The 23,486-nt window shown below is 34.9% G+C and overlaps 1 protein-coding gene across 1 annotated transcript in view; it reads right to left on the bottom strand.

Annotated features, from left to right (window-relative positions):
* Window positions 1–9,325: 9,325 nt before the first annotated feature.
* Window positions 9,326–23,486, bottom strand: part of LOC134531594 (exportin-5) — a 298,110-nt gene continuing 283,949 nt past the window's right edge. Inside the window, exon 18 of the mRNA XM_063367321.1 lies at window positions 9,326–11,445. Within this exon, the coding sequence (XP_063223391.1) occupies window positions 11,275–11,445 (171 nt within the window). The 3' untranslated portion in view covers window positions 9,326–11,274. The remainder of the gene's footprint in view (window positions 11,446–23,486) is intronic.

Raw genomic sequence — 23,486 nt, 5'->3', positions numbered from 1 at the left:
AAAAGTTAGTTTTATAGACATTCAATAGGTGTCTCTCTCTCTCTGAAGATCAATCTATGAATCGTTACAAATTTATTTCCTTTATTTTTTTAGTTTGATTTGATACAATATGATTTCACTAAAAGTCAATTTCTACCCATTCCTATTTTAATTTCCACATTACGAAGTTTCACTTCTTCCACGCGGAGGGACTCCACGCAATATTTTTGCATGCAATTAAAAACTATTTTTTAATGATGCCAATGAAGTATAACTTCTCATGCGCGTACCTAAGTACACGCACCCATTTTTTAAATTTAATTTATTCTATATATATATTTTTTTCCCTACCTAGGAAACTCATAATTCTTTTAAATTTCACGTGTATGTTTTCAATGTCATTTGAGTTATACAATTTTTTTTTGTCAAATTGGTCATTATTTATACTTTGTTTCATTTTGGAAACATACGTATTTGAGGTATTATGACAAATAAAAAAAATTAGTTTCACTAACATTCTTAGGTTTTTATTGTGTGGATAGTTTCAAGTTTAATATTATGTAGGTACATAAATTCTTAAACTTATAAATTTCTTCGAAATTTATTTATATGTAGGTAGGCCCTACTAATATTTTCTATTTGTCAATATTGTTATTTTTTTTACATTACCTACTTATTTGCAAGGAGTTTGGTTTAGTGTTTATAATTTATCTGCTGAGCGTCAAGAGTCTTAGGGCTGCTGAGACCGAAGACCAGAAATATTTATCAATTATGTAATATATTGTTGAAAAATTTGAATTTAACTATTTCAGGAAAGTTGATTTTTTTATTAATTAGAATAGTTACGTGTAATTGCCATCTTCCTTTATTTCATATTAAACATTATGTTTGGTTGAGTGTGAGATAATTTTATTTATGTATGTTTTAATTTCATTTAATTTATTATATATATATATATATATATTCTTACCTACCTACTTCTATTAAATTTCAGGCGGATGTTAACATTATCATTCCAGTTGTATAATTTTTTTGTCAAATTAGTTGTTATTTATACTTTTTGTTTTATTTTGGACTATGTTTTTTTTATACTTAATTCAAAGATTTGTGGTGTGTACAGGGAGTGATGTCTCTATTAATTTCTATACTCCTTTGGATAAGCGGAATATTGCCACCACAGTTTTACATATAAAGAAATCCTACAAATGTTTTAAACATTATGACAAATAAATATAGTTTCACAAAAATCCTTAGTTTTTTTTTGGTGTGTATAGTTTGAAGTTTAATATTATGTATGTACGTAAATTCTTAAACATAGAGTTATTTATTAATTTATTTAGATAATTATTAATAGGGAGGTAATAAGCTTTCTATTTGTCAATATTGTTATTATGGTAGATAGGAGTACAGTAAATGAGTAAATGCCTACATTCTTATAACACTTTATATCTCTTTTGATTTGGAGTGTTTCCGAGCCATTCGGGGTCCTCAACGTCCCCCCCCCAGGTGGTTAAAGCCCCAAAATTTCGAAAGTTTAAAAAATTTGAAAAATCTATCTCTTTCGATTTTAAGTGTTTTCGAGCCATTCAGGGTCCTCGAACCCCCCGCCTCCCTCTGGGAACAAAGCCCCGAAATTTCGACAATTTCAGGAATTTCAAATATCTATTCTTTCGAGATGGAGTGTTCCAAACCATTCGAGGTCCTGAACATCCACTTTCCGCAAAAGTGAAAGCCCCAAAATTTCGAAATATAAGAATATATATAAATTGGATGTTGGCATGTATGTCGTCAATAAACTCTTACACCGTTTGACCGATCGCCATGAAAGTTGGCACATTGAAGTGTTTTTATCATGGAGAAGGTTTTTATGCTAACAATTTTTTTTGTAACTCGCCGCTAGATGGCGCTGTAGCGCATCAACTTCTAAACCTTTCAACCGATCGCCATGGGTAAACAGAAAACCATAGGTCACAGATACACAAACAGTAATTATATGTCATTTCTTAATGTCCACCACACTGGACATATCGCTATCCATTTTGCTGTAACTCGCGGACAATATATATCCCGGTGTTCAGCCCGGGCAAAGCCGGGTGCTGCAGCTAGTATAAATATATTTTTATAGATATTTTCTAGGGAAAAGGGTGGTCCTCACTGGACATTTTTCACAAATGTAGTGCCTGAAAATGTATTAAAGTCTACCTGAGGAAACTTAAGAACTTTTTTAAAAACTGAAATTCTGAGGTGAAAATTGCTACAGATGAAAAGTTTAATTACCATTGCTTATGATTGTTTAAATATACAGTTCCTAACAAAAGTTTAAGACCACATACTTATTTCATATAAAATTACCCTAGTTTTCAATTTTTTAAAGTTATAATCTCATTAGTATTTTGTAAACAGTGCAGAACTTGAGACATCTATCCAACCAAAAAGCATTGGGATACAACATTTAGTTTTCAAGATACAATTTTTTTGCTTACGATAATAGTTGTAAAAAACCTACATTTTTAATTATAAAATATTTTGTAAATATTAAACCCTTTGGTTCATTTCTGATTCAATTTTTTACTAGCATTTAGATAAGTGTGAAATTATTTTAAAGAAAAAACCATAATAAAAAATATTTTATACACGTATTATTATTTTTATTTTTTTGAAAAATATAGGGATAAAATAATGAAGTGTATTAGCATGTTAATATGTTTTAAAACAATATTATCAAGTGAGCTAGCGAGACCATATGAACGCCATTCAGTAGTTTATATTTTTCTCAAAAGATAGCAGCACAGACACCTTTTTGTTAAGAACACGTTTCACCAGAATAGTTTTCGTTCGTATGGGTTATGGGTGTAGGTTGTGAGTGTGTTAATTATTGTTAAAATGGGGAAAAAATCTGTATCAGAGTCTTTGAAATGGCAAATAATTGGTATCAGGGTGGCCACCCAATCCACAAAATAAAATTCCCTGATTTTTCCATGTGAAAACTGACATTTCCTGGCAAGCTACAGTATATGGTATGTACATAATTAAGGCATTTGTTACATACCTGTATTCCAAAATCGTTGAAAATTTTATGGACTTTATCAACAAGGGTAAAATAAATAAGCTTGTGTCTGTGAAAGTTAGTGTCAGTTACTAACATCAAATCATCCTCTAATGTAAATAGATATTCAAAACCAATTTATCATTTTGTATAAATTTCCAAACAGAAAACTTATCAGTCATAACACTATCCTAATTCACTTCAGTATACAAACATAAAACAAAAATTTTGATTAAAATAATTGTTAAAACCTAACTAAGTATTTTTAAGAGACTCAATTTCTGCATCAATAAGTGAAGCTTCCTTTTTTGCTTCTTCTAAGAGTTTTGTTTTCTAACAGCAGGATCTTTAACAGCCATTGCATTTCTTTTTTTTTTTTTTATAATTCTCATTATTGGCTTCTTTTTGAGCCTTCATTTTAGATGTTGCTTCCTTATAACGAGCATGAGAGTTTCGGGCAGCATGAATGACACCCTTAGAAATATTGGATATAAAGGTGTTAACTCCACCTGTTGTTGTTACCCCATCATAAACATGTCTCTGGGCTACAAGTGATTCTTCTCTGAGGTTTTCCACTAAGCACTCGCGATTAATTGAGAAACCTCTATCTAGATTTGCATTTCCATGCGACCAGATGAGGACCAATTTAAGAAAGGATACAAGCTCATCACAATTTGGTTGAGAGGCTACAAGTTTCATCCATAAACCATCCAATTTATTCTCTTTTCTTACAAATGTCTTCATGGTGTTCTTCACATCTTCTGCATCACACAAAACCCTGAACTGACTCTCAACTCTGTCAGCTTTGGTTTCTGAAATCCAATTGTTTTCCACCAAGATTTTTAGAGTCTGCTTTAGACGTTTGTTTCGCAGAGTTGGTCGCACTACAACATCTGGATCGAGACAGGAGATCCCTTCAGTCAGAGAGTATTTAAAAGGCGAGCGTTCCAGCATTTTCTCACAAAACGTTTTCAAGCAATTCCTACAATCATTTTTAAACTGCAGAATTTCCAGTTCAGATGCACTTTTGATTTTACGCAGAGAATCACAAGTTGCATAACCAATATCAACATGCTTTTCTCCCAGTAAACTATTTTTATCAGAAAGATCAATACCCGTGACCTTACTAGAAGAGTCCAGCTTCTCAGATTTGACAAATTTTGTAATGATATTTTTCACCAGTGAGTTTAGTGCCTCGAACAGAGGTGCCATTGAAAGTCGGTCAGGAAATGCTCTACAGTTGAAGCCAATGAATGGAAAAAAGTTAGCTTGGAAAGTAAAAACTTATCTTTCAGTAGTTCTGACACGACTGAGAAACTGTTACACTGTGGAATTTTTTTTTTTTTGGTTACTTCTACTACATACATTTCTAGAAAAGGCACAATTATCATTGCTCTTTCTGCTACATTGGTGTTTTCCAACCATCGCATGGGACAAAATTTCAATGGGAAAGTAGAAGAGCCAGAATACTGTATATAATCACTTCTACGCAAAGGCACATTTTTAAATAAGAAATACAGAGCTCTCAGAAACTCCATTACCTTCCACCCAGTGGCCTTGATTGATGCCTTAAAAGCCCCATGAAAAGAATGCTGCCCACATGTGCCAATATCCAAAATTGATGCAACACTTGGATCTTTCTTAAAAAAGTTACATAAATCTTTCATAAGCTTAACATTAACGTTTGGCCCATCCATTGAAACCTGTACAATTGTATACAAATCAATATCACTTAAGGCTGAAGTCAGGGCTTTTAACAGGTCTTGTGATGTTGCATGCCCAACAAATGCAGAACAAAAATACCTTGTAACTACACAATTGGTTAACTCATTCCAGAACCTAACCATAACATCATCTGACATCTTTGTGCCACCTTGTTGAGAGATTCATCAAAACCAATCACAATGTGTGAAGCATCTGAACACATTTTAACAAGTTCTCTATGAAAATATGGTGCCAAACCATACACAACCAGATAAGAAATTTTTGTCCGGTGTAGGTGCATTTTTTGGTCAATCATAGAATCAGGAAACATAACCTTTAAATACGATGCATTTAGGTCCACACTGTGAACTGACATATGTGACATAACTGTTAAAACACACCAAATGATCTCCGCACTAGTCACATTTTCATTGATAATAAACCTATTCATACCACATGACTCTTGCCTAGATTTAACCTCACTTACAGCTGTAGTGTTTTCTGATATATTTGTAACAGCAATAGCTGCTGGTGTAGAAGACTGCTGCGAAAATAAGTCAAGTGCAATCTCAGATCCATGAGGTGATTTATCAGCACAATTAAAAAATACGTCCAATGTGCATCCCGAACCCGAAAGCTTTGTAATCGATTTATGTTTCTTGCCATTTAAATGACTCCTCACTGCAGTCTTTCTCATATTACTTAATGAAAAGGCTGTGTTGCACAAACTGCATGCTGCAGAGAATGGATTTTCTTTTACCGGGCGAAGCCATTCCTTAAACCGCTGATCAACAAGCCATTCTTGTGAAAACTTGCACTTATAATTGGCATTCATTTTACAAGTCGCATGAAAAAAATGTACCTTCTATTCTACACAAACACACTGCAACACTGCAAAATACAAATAGAAGCCAACCATTTCAATAAGCCGCAAACATACTGTAGCCAATAAAATGTGAACACTGTTTGCTAAACATAGTTAATTATTAAGGCGACTCGAACCCGCTAGTCAAGAAAATATATTTGTCCGCGTGGGTGTCACAAAACAGCCGCAGCGGAAAAAGACATATTAAGTAGTTACTAACAATGGTATGGCCCATGTAATTCATTGAAACAACCAAGCTTTACATACACACCTGCCATTTAAAAAAAAAAAAAAAACTGTAAACACTAAACAACATTCCATTCTACTCGCGACTGCGCAGTTGAGAGGCCCCGAAAGGCGCATACAAGTGCGCATCGATACGGCCCCGCATGGCGAGTACATACCATAACGCAAATCCCGGCGCTACAAGTGCACGCTGAACACAAAACACGAAAGTAAGTAAGCTAAGGTTTGTGAGGCACAGAACCAAATATCCATTATTTTTTATTTATGGGTATTATATTTTCTATACAAATCCTGTTGTTCCATGTATGTAGACACCCTGCAAATTTAAAAATAAAAATATTCAGATCAGCAAAAACAACCTCCTGGTTTTAAGGGAAAAATCCCTGAGATTTCCCTGATATTTCCAGTTGATAGTGAAATCCCTGATATTTCCTGGTTTTCCCGGTGAGTGGCGACCCTGGGTATGAGTAAATATGCCAAGTTTCACAGAACGATTGCCTTAGAGTTAGGTGTGAGTAAGACATGTGTAACGAACACAATAAAAAAATTTACAAAGGAGGGTGTGGTGACGGATAAACCACGCAGTGGCCGGCCTAGAGCAACAACTGTGCGTGAAGACGGAGTCATCTGTAAAGCGGCTAAAATGAACCGTAAGTCGTCGCTACCTACAACATGACTTTCCGTTAAAAGAATTTAAATAAATAGGTACCTTAAAATGCCTGACTCTGACATACAACAATCTGGCTATGGGTGAGGGGACATGGTCCCCCTTCCTCCTTTGATTACATCCTCTATTTCCTATATGTGTACTTAGGAATGAAATTTGCCTGATATTTTAGCACGGCGTATTAATTTGGCGAGGTTCATGGTTTCTATACAAGCCCCCGGCTTGACTAATATTTATAAGCACAAAGTCGGTACCATATAGTTTGGAACCCATTATAATCATGTAGGTGTCGCTGTTTTGAATATCGGTGCCAAATCGTGTGGCCTAAAATTTTACCTTAACTTTCACTTCCAAAAACCCTGGGAAGGTTTAAAATTATACAAAAATTTACATAACTGGTTGCCCATTACCTATCTATAGGCTTTCAAAAACTTTTATGCGATTATCATGCAACTGGCATGGATTCATTTGTGTGTCCGATGGAACGAGTTTGAAGTACAACATGTTGGATAAATAAAGTTAACATTCTTAAAGCATAATTAGGTCTACAGATGTTGGCCTTCATGTTTTCAGTAATGAGTGCTGATAGTAATTTTTTGTTTAGCACTACAGTATTCTTTTTGTTATAGCCGGTTTTACAACCACCTGTTAAATTCTGAAGGATAGCCAACCTACAAATAAGCTAACCGAAACCTAAAAAAGCATGTGGTTTAATATTGTCTGTGTTGGTAATAAAATAAACTAGAATTTTGTTACATTTGTTTTTTAAGTGTTACAAGACATCTCTCGCCAGCAGTATGATAGTCAGCTGTTAGTTTGAATTTTGTTGTCTGTGTGATATTGTGAATTCTGAATCGTAACTATGACGGCTACCACAAAAAATTATGTCGTATACTTTATCTGGCAACAGAATTACATAAAATGAAACAAAATTATTACTTTTGACATCTATTATTCTTTTCATTCCTCATAACTGTATCAGTTTTCTTGTTTTCAATGATACTTTTGAATTTCAAAGCATGAACTCTCTTGGATTATGATAGGTTAATTTGAGATAAAGCAAACGGAACAAGTCTCTACACACAAAAATTATAGAGCTATTTAATAATCCATTCTTGTAGACCCTGCGTCAGGAAACTAAATGGCTATTTTCATTTCACTGGTATGGCTTTTGTTGGTGTCCTATTTTCATTTCAATGATATTAACCACAAATGTTACTTGCAAGGCAGGAAGATAGTATAGGTTCGTAAGATAGGGGAAAAAAGGATAATCTTTATCATGTAATTGAAGTATATTTCAATCCCGTCATATGTCTACTTATATCGAAAAAGTTTCATATGTATATATATCTGCCACACAGTGGCGTCTCGTCAGGGCAAGCAAGGCAAGCAGTGCTTGCCCAGGCAGTTTCCAGACATTGTATTTTTTAAATAAATATTTTATTCAGAATAGTATTTTACTTTGGCTCGTGCAGTTGGGTGTATGTATTTTTTACACTATCTTCTTGGGACCCAATACTGTGCGCTGTGCGCTATAAAAAAAGAACTCGTTGACACAAAAACATGCTGTTTTAGAAGCGTTGCTAGGTTTAGAAGCGCTGGTAGGATCGCTTTCAGCAGGAAGGCTGCCGCAGTAGTTTCCTTTCGGAAGGGGGGTGGCATGGTACAAAGGTTCAGGGAGGGGATTGGCTGGAAAAATATGCGGTAGAAGCTACGAAGGTAACGCTTTCTTGCCGAACTGGAGCGAACATGGCCGAAGCAGACGGTGGAATTTTTCCGCCGACTGCTTCGGCTATGTCCGGTACAGTTCGGCACGGCAGGTGGCGATGTCGCGTTTCAGTCGGCGGTCGTCTCTCGGGGCGCGCGCATCTCTCCCGCGGGCTGTTGGCTGGCAGTGCGTGGGGGATTTGTGGGCGTACGATGATACTACACTCCCACTTAGTATATAAGTAATGTAGAGTAGGTATTTTACTATCAGAATAATTTAAGTCAATCATTATTTTTCAAAAATAATGTATTTAAAAAAAAATGTAAATTTTTCTACCTGTGGAATAGTCAATGTTCAGTTAAGAAAACTACTTAAATAGCACCATTGTGTACCTTGAAATCCACATTTTCCCGGCGGAGGGCCCCCAGACCCCCCCCCCCCCCCAACCTCATCATGTTTTGGTGTGAACGGAGTTATTGCTTCCCCTCATGTAAACCTCACGCCTCGCCACTGCTGCCACAAGTTCTGGTAGTTAATTGACAACCTATTTCTCATAAACACATGAATTATAGGTTGAATGACACTTGTTTTACAATTTTTATTGCAGTAAACTACATACGTTCTTAAGCAAATGCATGACATATATTTCCATTATATATAATGTTTATTTCCTCATCCAAAAGATAAAAAAAATATTTTTAACTGCTGAAATAAAGATAACCTACCAGATTATTACAATTTGGTAGTAAAAACCAATATAAAACCCTTTATGGAATGCCATTTTAGCCAGTATTTGAAGAAATAATTTTGGTGACATGCCAGCTTATGAAATCTTTGTAAAAAAAAAAAAAAAACAATGCGCTGGCTCTTTGGTATCTCCCTGCCAGCTGATAACAAACAGCCTGGTAGACAAACTGTTCATAAATTTCAGTCATTCTAGGGTGTTAACACTGACCCAAACAATAAAGCCTAGTCTTGGGGTGATGAATAGACTGGTCGGCTTGTAATCACAGTTGGCACAACACCAGGATTTACACTACCAAATTTTACCTGCCAACCTATAAACTTAACAAATGTGAATGCAACAGACACATATTCAATATACTCCAGTCAATTTTCATTGCTTTATTGCAGCTGTTACATCAGTCTGTAAACATACATGACATGTAGACAAATTTAATAATTTATATGGATACTTTTTTCAACACTGCCTATAGTGTTTACACATGCTGCACAAAATTTATAAAAAAAGTGTTCTCAACTAATACCACAAAGAAAAGAAGCATCATATTTTGAAATGAAAACTTTCATAATATAAATAAATGTCTTAAATATTCATTAACTGGTATCAATAACACAGATGGAGTCCAAATAAATACATAGACATTAACGTGCAGTAAGTATAAAATCTTAAAAAGTAAATCCTTCATTGCTTATTACAATCTGAAAAAAAAAAAAAAAAAAACAGCATATGCTATTATGCTAATAATAATGATAATAATAATAATAATAATAATGGTTTTTTCAACACTTTTTTCCATTACATAATTCTATTTAACAATTTTTTGTAACCAAAAAAGAAATTTTGAAACAATTATTATTTATTTAGGGCTTTCCCCGAACAAATTGATGCGTGTGTATGTGTGTATGTGTATATTATGCAGTGTTGTTAAGTAACGAATTACAAGTAATCGGATTACTTGTAACGATTACTTTTCAAGTAATTTATACTTGTAACGAATTACATTTAAAAATGTAATTAGTACTTGTAATCGGAATACATAACATTAATTGTAATTGATACATTAAGATAATTGATAATATATATTTACTTGCTGTTACTTTTATTCTCGGAACGTATAATGAATACAATTAAGAACGTGAAGATCATACACTTTTGTGTTAGTAAAGTTTATAATTTTAAGCTTGTAGTGTTACAATCGTATGCACAACATCTATGATCGAAAATGAAGAGCCAAAGTGACTTGCAGTGTCTCTAACATTACCCTATCCTAAAATCTCCATTTTTAAAATTTAACACATCGCTGCCGTCAAGTGCTCCCGTTGAGCATCTTTTTAGTGTTGGTAAAGATGTTTTTGCCATCAAGAGAGGGAATCTATGTGATGAGAACTTTAAAATGCAATTGTTTTGTAAGGTCAATTCCAAAATTTAAAGAGTGTTACTTTTATTACAGGTAGCTATTTGTATAAAGTCTTTTGATGTTATTCAAACAAGTTTGTCCTCAAATATTATTCATTTAATTAAAGATAATAAATTTAATCATTACATGAAATCATTTTTTAACAAAACATATATGTATGTATGTTTATTAATGTAACAAAGTGTAAAAAAAATTGAATCGTAGGTCAGTTTTAAAATGGTAGCGGAAAGTAATTGTAATTTTACTGATTACTTCTATGTAAAGTAATTTTTACTTGTAATTAGTTACATAATCACCACAGGAATTGTAATTGAGCCCAATTACTTTTACCGAGTACTTTTAACAACACTGATATTATGTATGTGTGTGTGTGTGTGTGTGCGTGTGTGTGCGTGTGTGTGTGTGTGTGTGTATATATGTATATATAAAGCTTATCCTGTAAATGAATAATCTTTAAGAGACAAAGAAATCCACACAATAGTTTTAAAGTAAACACTTTCCGGCAAAACAATGCACATCGCAAACCGGCCTACTGCAAAGTTCACAGTAAAAATAATATTTTGACAATCAACACAGTTTAAAGGAGCTTTTTCAAAAACATTTTTAAGTTTTTACTTAGGTTAACTTTTAAGATGTCTTCTGCTAAACTTGATTCCAGAATTCTATGAGAATAAGTTACTTATAAAATAAAGTTCATGTAACAGAAAAAGAACTAATTGAGAAAAATATTTTTGTAAGGTCTCTCATTATTGGATAAAAACATTTTCACTAATTCAAAATATAAATTCAAAGTTTTATACCTGACAATATTGCAATAAAAAACAACAAATCACTTAGTTAATAACATTTTTGTATGAAATATTACACATTCATTATTATACACAATTTTTACACAAACTAATCTCCCCTAGCCACCGAATTCGTAAATAACGCACTCAAACCAATATCTTCTCCGTTCTTTTCATCCAATGAAACTTTCTTGATTTCTCGTTTTGGGAGTTCCAGCCGGGGCAAATCTTTAATACGAACTTCTTTTCGAAACAATTGCGCCATGCTGCGACCAATCAGCTGTGGAAGAAAACTATATTTAACAAACATCATTTAACCGGGCAAAGCTTAGCTCACAAATGGTGCTGTTAGACTTTTTTAAGACTGATATTTATCCACTGTTATGTCCTAAATAATACCAACTTTATTAATATAAAACTAAAGATATGATAAAGTTTATCTACATCTGTAAATAAAATGTTAAATGTTACACTTGGTTCCTTGTCCTTACAAAAATGCCCTACCTAATTCTATTTATGGTTTTAATTCTGTAAACAAAATTTTTTACATATAAAACTTTTTGTAAAGTGTTATAGCAAAATATGTTTAAACATTTCTAATGACTTTTCTGAAAACGTTGCAGGGTAGCAGAATGTAAACTAACAGAATTTAAACTTAACAGTTTTTGAATATGTGCACAGAGTTGCAGCTGTGTGTTCACAGCTAACGGACGTGTGTACGCGCGGTCATCGGCAACCTGTCTGATTTCTTGGGCATCTGTATGGTGAGCTCTCGTCATTAACTCATCATGTTTGCTTTCTTGGGCATCTGTATGGTGAGCTCTCATCATTAACTCATCTCGTTTGCTTTCTTGGGCATCTGTATGGTGAGCTCTCGTCATTAACTCATCACGTTTACTTTCTTGGGTATCTGTATGGTGAGCTCTCATCATTAACTCATCACGTTTGCTTTCTTGGGCATCTGTATGGTGAGCTCTCATCATTAACTCATCTCGTTTGCTTTCTTGGGCATCTGTATGGTGAGCTCTCGTCATTAACTCATCATGTTTGCTTTCTTGGGCATCTGTATGGTGAGCTCTCATCATTAACTCATCTCGTTTGCTTTCTTGGGCATCTGTATGGTGAGCTCTCGTCATTAACTCATCACGTTTACTTTCTTGGGCATCTGTATGGTGAGCTCTCATCATTAACTCATCACGTTTACTTTCTTGGGCATCTGTATGGTGAGCTCTCATCATTAACTCATCTCGTTTACTTTCTTGGGCATCTGTATGGTGAGCTCTCGTCATTAACTCATCATGTTTGCTTTCTTGGGCATCTGTATGGTGAGCTCTCATCATTAACTCATCTCGTTTGCTTTCTTGGGCATCTGTATGGTGAGCTCTCGTCATTAACTCATCACGTTTACTTTCTTGGGTATCTGTATGGTGAGCTCTCATCATTAACTCATCACGTTTGCTTTCTTGGGCATCTGTATGGTGAGCTCTCATCATTAACTCATCTCGTTTGCTTTCTTGGGCATCTGTATGGTGAGCTCTCGTCATTAACTCATCATGTTTGCTTTCTTGGGCATCTGTATGGTGAGCTCTCGTCATTAACTCATCACGTTTACTTTCTTGGGCATCTGTATGGTGAGCTCTCATCATTAACTCATCATGTTTGCTTTCTTGGGCATCTGTATGGTGAGCTCTCATCATTAACTCATCTCGTTTGCTTTCTTGGGCATCTGTATGGTGAGCTCTCGTCATTAACTCATCACGTTTACTTTCTTGGGCATCTGTATGGTGAGCTCTCATCATTAACTCATCACGTTTACTTTCTTGGGCATCTGTATGGTGAGCTCTCATCATTAACTCATCACGTTTACTTTCTTGGGCATCTGTATGGTGAGCTCTTCATTAACTCATCACTTTTCATCCAACCAGATTTCCTCGGGTTTGAGCTGCCACCTAATAATGCTTTATTTAAGAAACTGCACATTTAAATCATGTTAACATGTTGAAGTCACCATCTAACCAAATTGTGTCTGAACAAACTGTTAATTGGGAACAATCTCCAACTGTAGCTCTCAAACCTGATGTTTTCAAAATGGAAGAGCTTATCAAAACTGTTTAGGCTCTGTGTGCTAAGGTCGATGACCTTAGGAATGAAAATATTATTCTCCAAATTTAATCATTGATTCGTGTACTGAGGCTGCAGAGATCAAACAGGAGCTTCATGACAGTAAACAAAATTTATCATCTCAAAATGATAATATTAAATCTAATAGTCAAGTTATCTAGAATTCGTCAAGTGGTTGGAAAGTGAACATGTTGTAACTTGTGGCATCGTCGACAGCTATGACCCACTTACGACCCAACGGGAAAAGCAGGCCGTCAGTAGCGGTGTCAACACCCAGCAAACCAGCCAACACCCAGATGGATTCACCATTGTGCTATGGGCGCAAGTCTAAGCCTAATGTGAGCGCTGATGACAAATGTTATGTAAGAAAACATCCATGCAAACAGGTATTAGAAAAACTACTACTATAAAAGCAGTTGGGATACCGGCAATGAAATAAATCAAGGCTCTGTTTGTGAACCGTCTTGATCTTTCAGATTAAGAGCAAGAAATTGTTGAATATATTACCAATGAGCTCAACTTCTCATGTAAAAGTAGCGAAAATCTGGACTTAACTTAATTCTTACACTTCTTCACATGTATCTGTTCTACAAGATGATTTTATGAGGATAAAAAATACAGTGTTTTGGCCAAGTGTGTGCTTAATAAGCCTCTTTTACGGCAAACTTCATCCAGATCAACTTGCCGCTAATCACTACTCCTACCACTTCAGGAAGATCTAGCCTAACCTTTACTGTTTCCTATTCTGTGATGATCCCAACCCAGGTGCCTGGAGGAGTATCGTAAAATTATTCTCACATTCATGCTTTCTACAGCTAAAGAGTGTGAATTCTTTTACCAAAACATCGGAGGACTTAGATCAAAATCTACTGAATTCTTTGAAAACATTCTCAACTCCCTGGTTTAACTAAATCTGGTTTAATAAAAACAGTTTAAATTCACACTATTTTACGGACCAATATTTTATTTTTAGAAATGATAGAGATCCACTTCTGATGTTAAAAGAACGTGGTGGAGGTGTTCTGATTGCAGTCAACAAATTCAATTTTTCTTCTGTTAAGTTAATTACGGAACTTCAGAGATGTTGCCATAACAGCTTGCCTAAATTCTTATTTTATTAACATTTTTATTTCATTAAGAACCATTTTTGTTTGATATCCTGGACACCGCCTTGTGATTGGCTGAGGCTTGCTGGCGCCTGGCTACAGATGAAAGTTTTGGACCTCTTGGTTTTGCGGGCTTTCTGTCAGGAAGCTGACGGAAGCTTTGAAAACAGTTTAAATTTGTGTGTGTGGGCACTGATGTTTATTTATGTTGGTCCGCGGATGTACACCGGACACTGTGTACTAACAAGTTTCGCACAACTCGTCCACACACTCATACAGTGCTCATATGTATTTATGGTCCAGGATCCGGCATCCAGGCCATCTTGGAAAAGTTCAATAGAACATGTTTTAGTGTTGCCTAGCGATTTTAGGCCTAATGACACTGTGTGGCCTAAATATCAAACTATTAATTACAAACTTTGTTGATCTGCCCCGAGGCCAAGTATTTACTATTACACACACATTCAGACGAACACGGATAACCAAGGCCAGAGATCCTTTTGAAATTTCTAATGACCTACTGCGCTGAATTAGGCAGACTTTATAGCAAAACTACCCTGAGATTGAAAAATACTACAAACTGTGGGATTTCTATTGTAAATAAAATTTTTATCCTTTTGTGTAGATTTTGTCCAACGTATTTGGCAACATGAATTATTTTGGTTTTTTATAGTCTGTTTTGCAACTTTTATTTCCATTAATTAAGTTTTGGACTGGTCTATGGTTGTTATAAAAAATATTTTTTTTTCTATCAGACATAAAATTTTGCCATTATAAACATCCTTATTGATACAATAGCACTTCCTATTATTTTGGATAGACTTGTGCTCTGGGGCATTAAGTCCATAAAATCCTTCATGTCCTCTGGTCATGATGGAATGCCCAACTTTATCCTGAAAGGCTGTTCTCACTTACTTGTACCTATTTTGAAACATTTAGTCAATATGAGCCTTAAGAGACAAGTTTGTCCTAATACATAGAAAAAAGCAAAGTTAATTTCCATTCCAAAAATGGTCAAAAATTAAAATTTTCAATTATTGACCGATATCCCTCCTTAACAGTCTCTCAACAATTTTTGAAAAAATAATTTTCAAAATCTTATTTCTTTCTCTCAAAAACAAATTATCAGTCTGTCAACATGGATTTAGAACAAGAATGACCACTGCTACCAATCTCACTACTTTTCTTAATACCATTTACTATTAAGTTACCAATAGGGGTCAAGTTGATTCCTGTTATTTTGATCTGGCGAAAGCCTTTGATATTGTAAACAATGTAATCTTTCTTGCCAAATGATCCAAGTTTGATCTTAGTGTTAGTTTTGTAAACTGGTTTGCCAGCTATATTAGTCATAAAACTTTTTGTGTCTCTATTAACAATTGTAATGCTAAGCTTTCTTTAGCCAACCCTGGTATACCAAACGGTGGTACCCTCTCTCCTTTACTTTTTAATATATTAATATGTTCTTAGTCATTCCACACGCATATTTTTCGCTGATGATCTAAATTTTTTAGAATCTCTAAATCTTTTAATGATTGTTTATTATTTCAGATTGATATAAATTAAATTTTTAATTGGTGCAAACTTAATCAGACTCTCAATAGTAACAAATCTAAAATTATTTAATTTATAAGGAAATACATTCCATTTATATTTGATTACAAATAAAAATCCAAATCCTCCTCTTCAAAAGATCTAGGCATTATTTTAGATGCAAAATTATATTTTTATCAACATGTGGATTATCTAATAACTAGTTTTAGAAGAACTCTAGCCTTAATCAATTATATTATTTTTTATGCTTCTAACCATGATTCTATTCTTTCTCTCTATATATCCCTAATGAGATCAAAATTAGAATACTGTTCAATTATTTGGAACTCCATGAATTTACAAAGAGCACTAAAATTGAAAATATAAAAAAAAAACTGTTAAAAATTGTCAATCTCAAACAACTTCCACCACCTAAATTAGCTTCACTTTATGACCGTACAGCATACCTAGATGCTATCATAATCAAAAATTGTTATTCTTCAAAATTTAATTGCAAATATATCCTTCATTACACAGGTTCTTAACGGTGTTTGAATTTTTAATCACTTTAGTTATTCAATATTATAGTTATTTGTACTTAGTTCATGTCTATTATTTTTAGCAATTATGAATACACAATTTTTGTGTTATTTTGTGTTTGTTTTTATTTACTGTATTAGTGTTTGTGTGTATCTGTTGGCTAATGTGTGGTACAGTTGCACTTGTGTTGGCCATCTGCGGATGTACTGCTTGCTGTGGTACCGAGGTGGGAGTCCATACCCTTGCAGTGATTAGTGTGTATTTGTGTTTACGTGCCATACCCACCAACGAAGTCTTATCACTGTTGGTGGGCATGGTACAAATATAAATAAATAAATAAATAAATAAATAACTAGCCACCAAAAAAAATCAGAAGTTTAGCCCACATTTTGTACACAAGATACAACTAGCTTACCTTTCTTAAAATTGGTTATGAGCTTTTGGATCTGGAAGTCATGGTACACTTTTCACAATTAATTACACCTACTTAAAAGTGTTAACAGATGCATTAGAATCACACTTGGTATGTTCCTCTGTTGATCTGGATTACAGGTTTTAAGGACTTATGCAAAAAGACATAAAGCACTTAGCATTTCAGCTAGCTATAGCATACTATTTCCAAAGACAAAAATAGTGCTGAAAGAAAATGGCTCAGAGGGGTTTTTGAAACGATACACAGAATTATTTGTCAAGTCCAATGGGAACATCCTTAGCTAGAGTGAAAGGGTTCAGTCCTGGCAGAGTTGCAAAGTTTTTCGAATTGTATGAACTGAAATCGGAGAAGACTAATCACCCACCTCACCAGATTTATAAATAAGATGAAATAGGGCTAACTGTTGTGCAGCACAAGCATAGCAAAGCAAAGGGGGAAAAAATTGCAGGTTATTTGACTTCAGCAGGGAGGGTTTTTTTAATCACAGTGATTGCTTGTATGAATGCAGTGGGAACCTATGTGCTACTATTGATAAACTGGGTAAGAAAAAAACATGAAAGATGAATTGATGTACAGGTTCAATATCAGCATGTCACCCATAAGGTTCAACCATTTCAAGAAATTTGTGAAACTTTCCTAAGATGATCCAGTAATGATAGTTTTGGATGGCCATAACACACATGCCAGAAATATTGCAGGTATTGAAAAGGTCTCATAAAATGCTGCCTTTGGATGTTGGTTTTATGTTTCCACTAAAAACATATTATGTTCAAAATGTGAAGATTGATAGCACCAAAACCCAAATAAAGTTTTTATGAATTTTACGGTTGAAAAAATCTTCACTAGTGCATATAACCGAGAAGCAACAATGGAAATATCTGTCAACACTTGCGAGAAAACGGGTTTGTTTCCATTTCACCGGAGCCTATTTTGTGACTACGATTTTGAAGCTTGAGAGTAGAAACTCAGAAGAGCATGAAACTCTAGGGGAAACAAGCATCACCACTGGCAGAGAAGGACCCTGCCATCCATGACCTGAGCCTGTTGCAGCAATGCAGGTATGGTCAGCGCACACTCCCAGACATGCAGACCACGCAGGTATCATCAAATCATCACCTTACAAAAATGTTTTACGGAAAGTATTAAAAGTAATGAGAAATCATATGATCGCAAGAACATGGTTCTTAAGCACCAGAAATTACAAAACAAAACAACAAGTAGGCCTTTTGCTAATGGTCAAGCAAAGTTAAATATGGTTAAAGTACACCTATCCCTCACTTAGCATGTCTTCAGATTGCGCGGATTAATTTAGCGCGATGTGAATTTTACTGACCCAGTCTTGAATAGTACGTCTGTAAATTTCAGTTAGCACGAAATCTCCGCAGGCAAAAAAAAAATTCGGGCACAACGCCACGAAGTCTATTTCAGCTTCTGTAAACAACAGATGTGCCGCGGGATACAGTCAGCCACATTTGGGGGAAGAGATGTGCGCGCAGGTCTGACTACGCTATTGGCTGTTGTACAAACATCAGCTATGGTAAGTTAAATTGCGGCTATGGAGAGTAAAGGACTAAATGTTTTTACGTCTGCACGTATGCCGCCATGCCGTGCCACAACCCGGCCCGTGAACTCAGTCTAGTCCAGGGGTCGGCAACCTGCGGCTCGCGAGCCACATGCGGCTCTTTGGATGTGAATCTGCGGCTCTTTAGTTCCGTACCAGAAATACTGCATCACCAGGTCATTTATACAGAAAATACTTTTTTATTTCAAACCAGTAGTAAGCCTGGTTTTTTTTTCACGCTTGTTATATTTTACTAAATAATATGTCATCAAGCAGTTAAATTATCAATTTAAAGCTAATCATCCGCCCGAAGTTTTCGTTTTACTAGTACTTACGGGGCCACCCAACAGATAGCGCCACTTGACGCGCAAACATGGTTTCAGTTTCCAACATATCAGTCGCACTTCTATATCTCCCTCCTTGTTCTGTGGTCCGTCGGAAGCTCTCGAATGATGCCGTCGTCGGATGTTTCTATGTAGGATTTAATTCGTTTCGACGCAAGACAGTTTGGCGTCTTCACCAGTGCTTTGGCTGTGACGTATAGTTTGTTGTTTCAAGTAGAAGAGTTAGAAGCGAATTATCTTCTCAGAGGCATGTATGTACATATATAATAATAATAATAATAAAACCGAAGTAAAGCTAGGTAACATAATAAGTATTATATTTTTAACACTTTGAACACATTTTCAGGTGGAAGACATTCAACTGACTTCTGCCTTATCACTTGCTATAGATGAGTATTGCGACATTAAAGACACGGCACAAATTGCCCTTTTTGTTAGGTATATGTCTTTCAAGGTCCAAAAGAAGAACTTCTAGGTTTACTACTACTCTCGGGACAAACTAGAGGGGAAGATATAGCGAATGCCGTGCAAAAATGCCTCGAAGATAATAAGATCGAATTAAATAAAATCGTTTCAATAGCAACTGATGGAGCCAGAAGTATGACAGGGAAAAATAAAGGGACAACAACGATTCTTCAGAGCAAAATAAACCACGAAATTCTTACGTTTCAATGCATAATACACCAAGAAGCACTTTGTGCCCAAACATTTCCGGCCGAAATATTTGAGGTCATGAATTTGGTAAACAAGATTGTTAACAGCATCTTGTCAAAAGCACTCTACCATCGTCAGTTTAAAGAATTCTTAAACGAAATGGAGACTCAGTATTCCGACCTCCTTCTTCACAATAAAGTGCAATGGCTTTCCAAAGGTAATGTGTCGAAACGTTTTGCTTTGTGCTTGAATGAAATAAATACATTCCTCAATGAAAAAGGCATTAATCACCCTGAATTAGAAGACGGCAAATGGTTGCAAAAATTTTTCTTTATGGTGGATATCACAGCGAAATTAAATGAGCTGAATCTAAAACTGCAAGGAAAGGGAAACACAGCCTATGTTTTGGTAGAAGAATTGGTTAGTTTCGAAGAAAAATTAATTATTTTTGCAGAAGATATTTAGAGCAGTAAATTACTTCATTTTAAATTTCTAAAGCAATATCGTGATAAAACCAGTGCAACTGTTGACACGAAATACTTCAGCACAGTTATAAAAAAAATTAAAGATGAATTTGCTGACAGATTTCAACAATTCAAAACCAACAAAACCACTCTAGCATTCATAGTAAATCCTCTCAACACAAATGGTAACGAAATCCACATTGAGCCATTTGGAGTTGATACTGGATCTCTAGAAATGCAATTGATCGATTTAAAAAGTAAAGCTTTGTTGAGTGGAAAATTTACAGAGTTGAAAAGCAAGTTGGAAGAGTTGGATGTCCAGAAATGTATGTACGTAACGCAACAAAAGTGGACAGCTTTAAAAGAAATGCCGTGAGTTGAGGCACTTATATTCGACGCATGGAATAGTCTTCCTGATTGCTACAGTGAGGTGAAGAAGTTGGCATTTGGAGTGCTGACTATCTTCGGATCGACATATTCGTGCGAGCAAGCGTTCTCTTGCATGAATATAATTAAAAGTAAAGTAAGAAGCCAACTAACAAATGAAAGTTTAGAGTCGTGTTTGAAACTTAAAACAACAAGTTATGAGCCAAATTTATCCAAACTTTCTAAAACCATGCAAAGCCAACGCTCCCATTGAATGTGTTTGCGCAATTAATTGTTATTGAAGTACATGTTAGTGCTGTAAGTAAGTGTTTAATTGTTTAATTTTTTACTAATATAATTAGTGATTATCTAATAAGATCATATATATTATCTAATTTGTTTGAAAAAAAAATATGAATACATTTTTCTTATGAATAAATAGATTAGTTTTTTTTATCAAAAAACTTTATTTATGCAAGTACTATTTATTTTTGGAAAGAAAAATTTTTTGTGGCTCTTTGAAAACATTGAAATTTTGTAAATTGTAATTTTTGGCTCTTCCGACTCAAAAGGTTGCCGACCCCTGGTCTAGTCAGTGGCAGGGAATTCACTCAAACAAAAGCAACGTTTGCCCATTCAGCTGCCGGTCACTGTACGTGCTTGATCACTCATAATAATGCATCGTGGTCAAGTATTTGAGACAAAACTAGAAGTATTACGCAGATTGACATTAAGGCCACGCTTATGTTTTAAGCAAGTCAACTGTGCGCACAATCGTACAAAATAAGGACTCTTACCAAAAGTTTATATGTCTGATGCTTTGGTTGTACTAGCGGGAATATATTTGACATTAGATACCGGAACAGAAATGAACAGATGATTCACTTGGAAAAGGTAGTTAAATGAATGTTGCAATGAAAAAAATAATCTTTGGCCTGACAGGATTGGTGTGAACCAGGTGGTGGTGATAAGCACTTTCATTTTTGAAAAATTAAAATGTAATTATCCGGACAGTAATATTGGTTTCACTGTCAGTAAAGGATGGTTTGGAAAGGTACGCGACGTGAGTTGAAGGTCACTCCCAGGCGGGCAAGTCAGCCAGGCAACTGACGATAATGTACATAACCACATATCTCCCGTTACTCTGTGTCATATTTGTCATACAAAGTGCGATAGGAGGCATATAAAGATAAATGGTGTGACATATTTATAGTAGTGTGTTATTCAACGCATTTATATTACGTAAAGTAAATTTTCCAACACAATTATGGAACACATTAAATAAATTAGCCTTGCTATTTATGAAAACTAATATTTCAGAAGACGCAATTTCGAATAACACGAGCATTTTTAGGAACAAATTAGTCGTGCTAAGTGAGGGATAGGTGTAGTTACTAAAATATTATGAAGATTCCAGCAATGAAATTTCTTTGAGTAAAAAGGTGGTTGAAAGATGGCTCTGAAGGTGATAATGTGGTGATGGTAATGATGATGCAGTGTGTTTGTTGTGTGGCTCTCTTGTCACTGCAGACAAATGTGGCGAGATATGGCGGTAGTGCTGCAAGTGAGAAAGGTGGGCTAATAAAGACTGTGGAGCTGACCCACAATTTTTATGTCTTTCCGTGTAGGGGGAAAAACACAGTTACTAGAGAGATAAAAATTAATGTATTTTTAAGCATCATAAGTTATTGACTGTTTGTATCAATCAAAAAGAACATACATAATTAAGACAAATAACAATAAAGGTATCATAAACTGTACATTTATTTGAAACAAAAATAAATTGAAAAAGAAACTGGTTTGAGAACTGAAAAATGTAGTTCATTTACAGTCTTTGGTAATGGGCTTTTAAGACCAGTCCAGATGGATTAGTAAAATACCAATAAGCTCTTATTGAAGAGATATATGTTTCTTAGGCAAGAACAATGGGAATAAACAAAACTGCAATAACAGTTGAAGTTACAGATGATGACAAATAACCACTCCTCAAGAAATGTGATTACTATTAATAAGTAAACACTGAACTCAACATTACAGGACAAAGTGCTTGTTATTTAGTTATTTCACACTTAAATGTAGCTCTTCGAACAGAAGAAATAAAAACGGTACAACATTATAGGAAAAGACATGGTTCCCAAACAACACAGATACTATATAAATTATTTGCTACCAGAGTTAGCTTATCCAGATGTAACACAATTAATTAATTTAGGTAAATACAGTACATTAAGATGCTCAAATATGTTTAAAAAAAGTCAAATATCTAAGAGACAAAAGCTCTTACAGTTGCAACAATAAAGGAAATATTTTATTTAGTTCACAGAATATCTGTAATGTTACAAGCGTCTAAACTCATTAATTCTATTTTCAAAAATTAGTTTACAAGTTACCATCAGGAAAGGCATATATATTATTATGCTTATTTTATTTTTGACAGTTTCTTTCTCATTATAAATATTGTTTTTAGGCTAATTTTTGTTTTGTTTAAATTGATTTTGATTTAATGTAATTTTTACAAACAACGTTGCTATGTTTGTGGTGTTGCCCCAAGCAATGGAGCAGCTGTAAGCAGATAGCTTTAGTTTGAGTATTATTCTTGGGGAATTGTTACCCAGAAGGGAGCCGGGAAGTAAGGCATGCCTCTGTGAGCGATGTGCCTTGTGCAAGGCTAGGCCACATTATTAATCTGCATAGTGAGTCTGCAGCCGGTAATTTTCAAGACCACATTCATCAGTAAAGAAGGTGTAATCAGCGCAATGACGTTATGTGCGAGTGAAATAGCCGAGGAAGCACAGGAAGTCCACGGAGCGACTTTTAGAAGTAGCCGCCACAGCCACCACCAACCAGATAATGCCATTCTCCATTCGCGGCCAGGACCGAGGTAGTTCATTTACATCATTTGGTGGCATCCCTTTTACAACTGTTCACGCGAGATCTACTTCAGTTTTCAAAGGATTGTTATTAGTTGAACAATTTTTAAATGTTTGAGTTAACATTACTATCAAATACAAGGTTTTTCAATATTATTTTGACAACATTATTGTAACGTAATGTTATTGTAACATGCTGCATTGTGGAAACTAGCGAAAGAATGCAACACACTCGAACTCTTTAAAGTTGTTTCCAGTGGACGCATCACCCACTAAAATATTGCAGTGCATTGTGGCTCTGACTGGTTGTAATATTTTTGGCAGTGGCT

This window comes from Bacillus rossius, chromosome 5 (genome assembly GCF_032445375.1).
Source record: "Bacillus rossius redtenbacheri isolate Brsri chromosome 5, Brsri_v3, whole genome shotgun sequence".
Lineage (NCBI taxonomy): Eukaryota > Metazoa > Arthropoda > Insecta > Phasmatodea > Bacillidae > Bacillus > Bacillus rossius.
The sequence above is the reverse complement of the archived record's forward strand: the minus strand, read 5'-3'. Positions and strand labels throughout refer to the sequence as shown.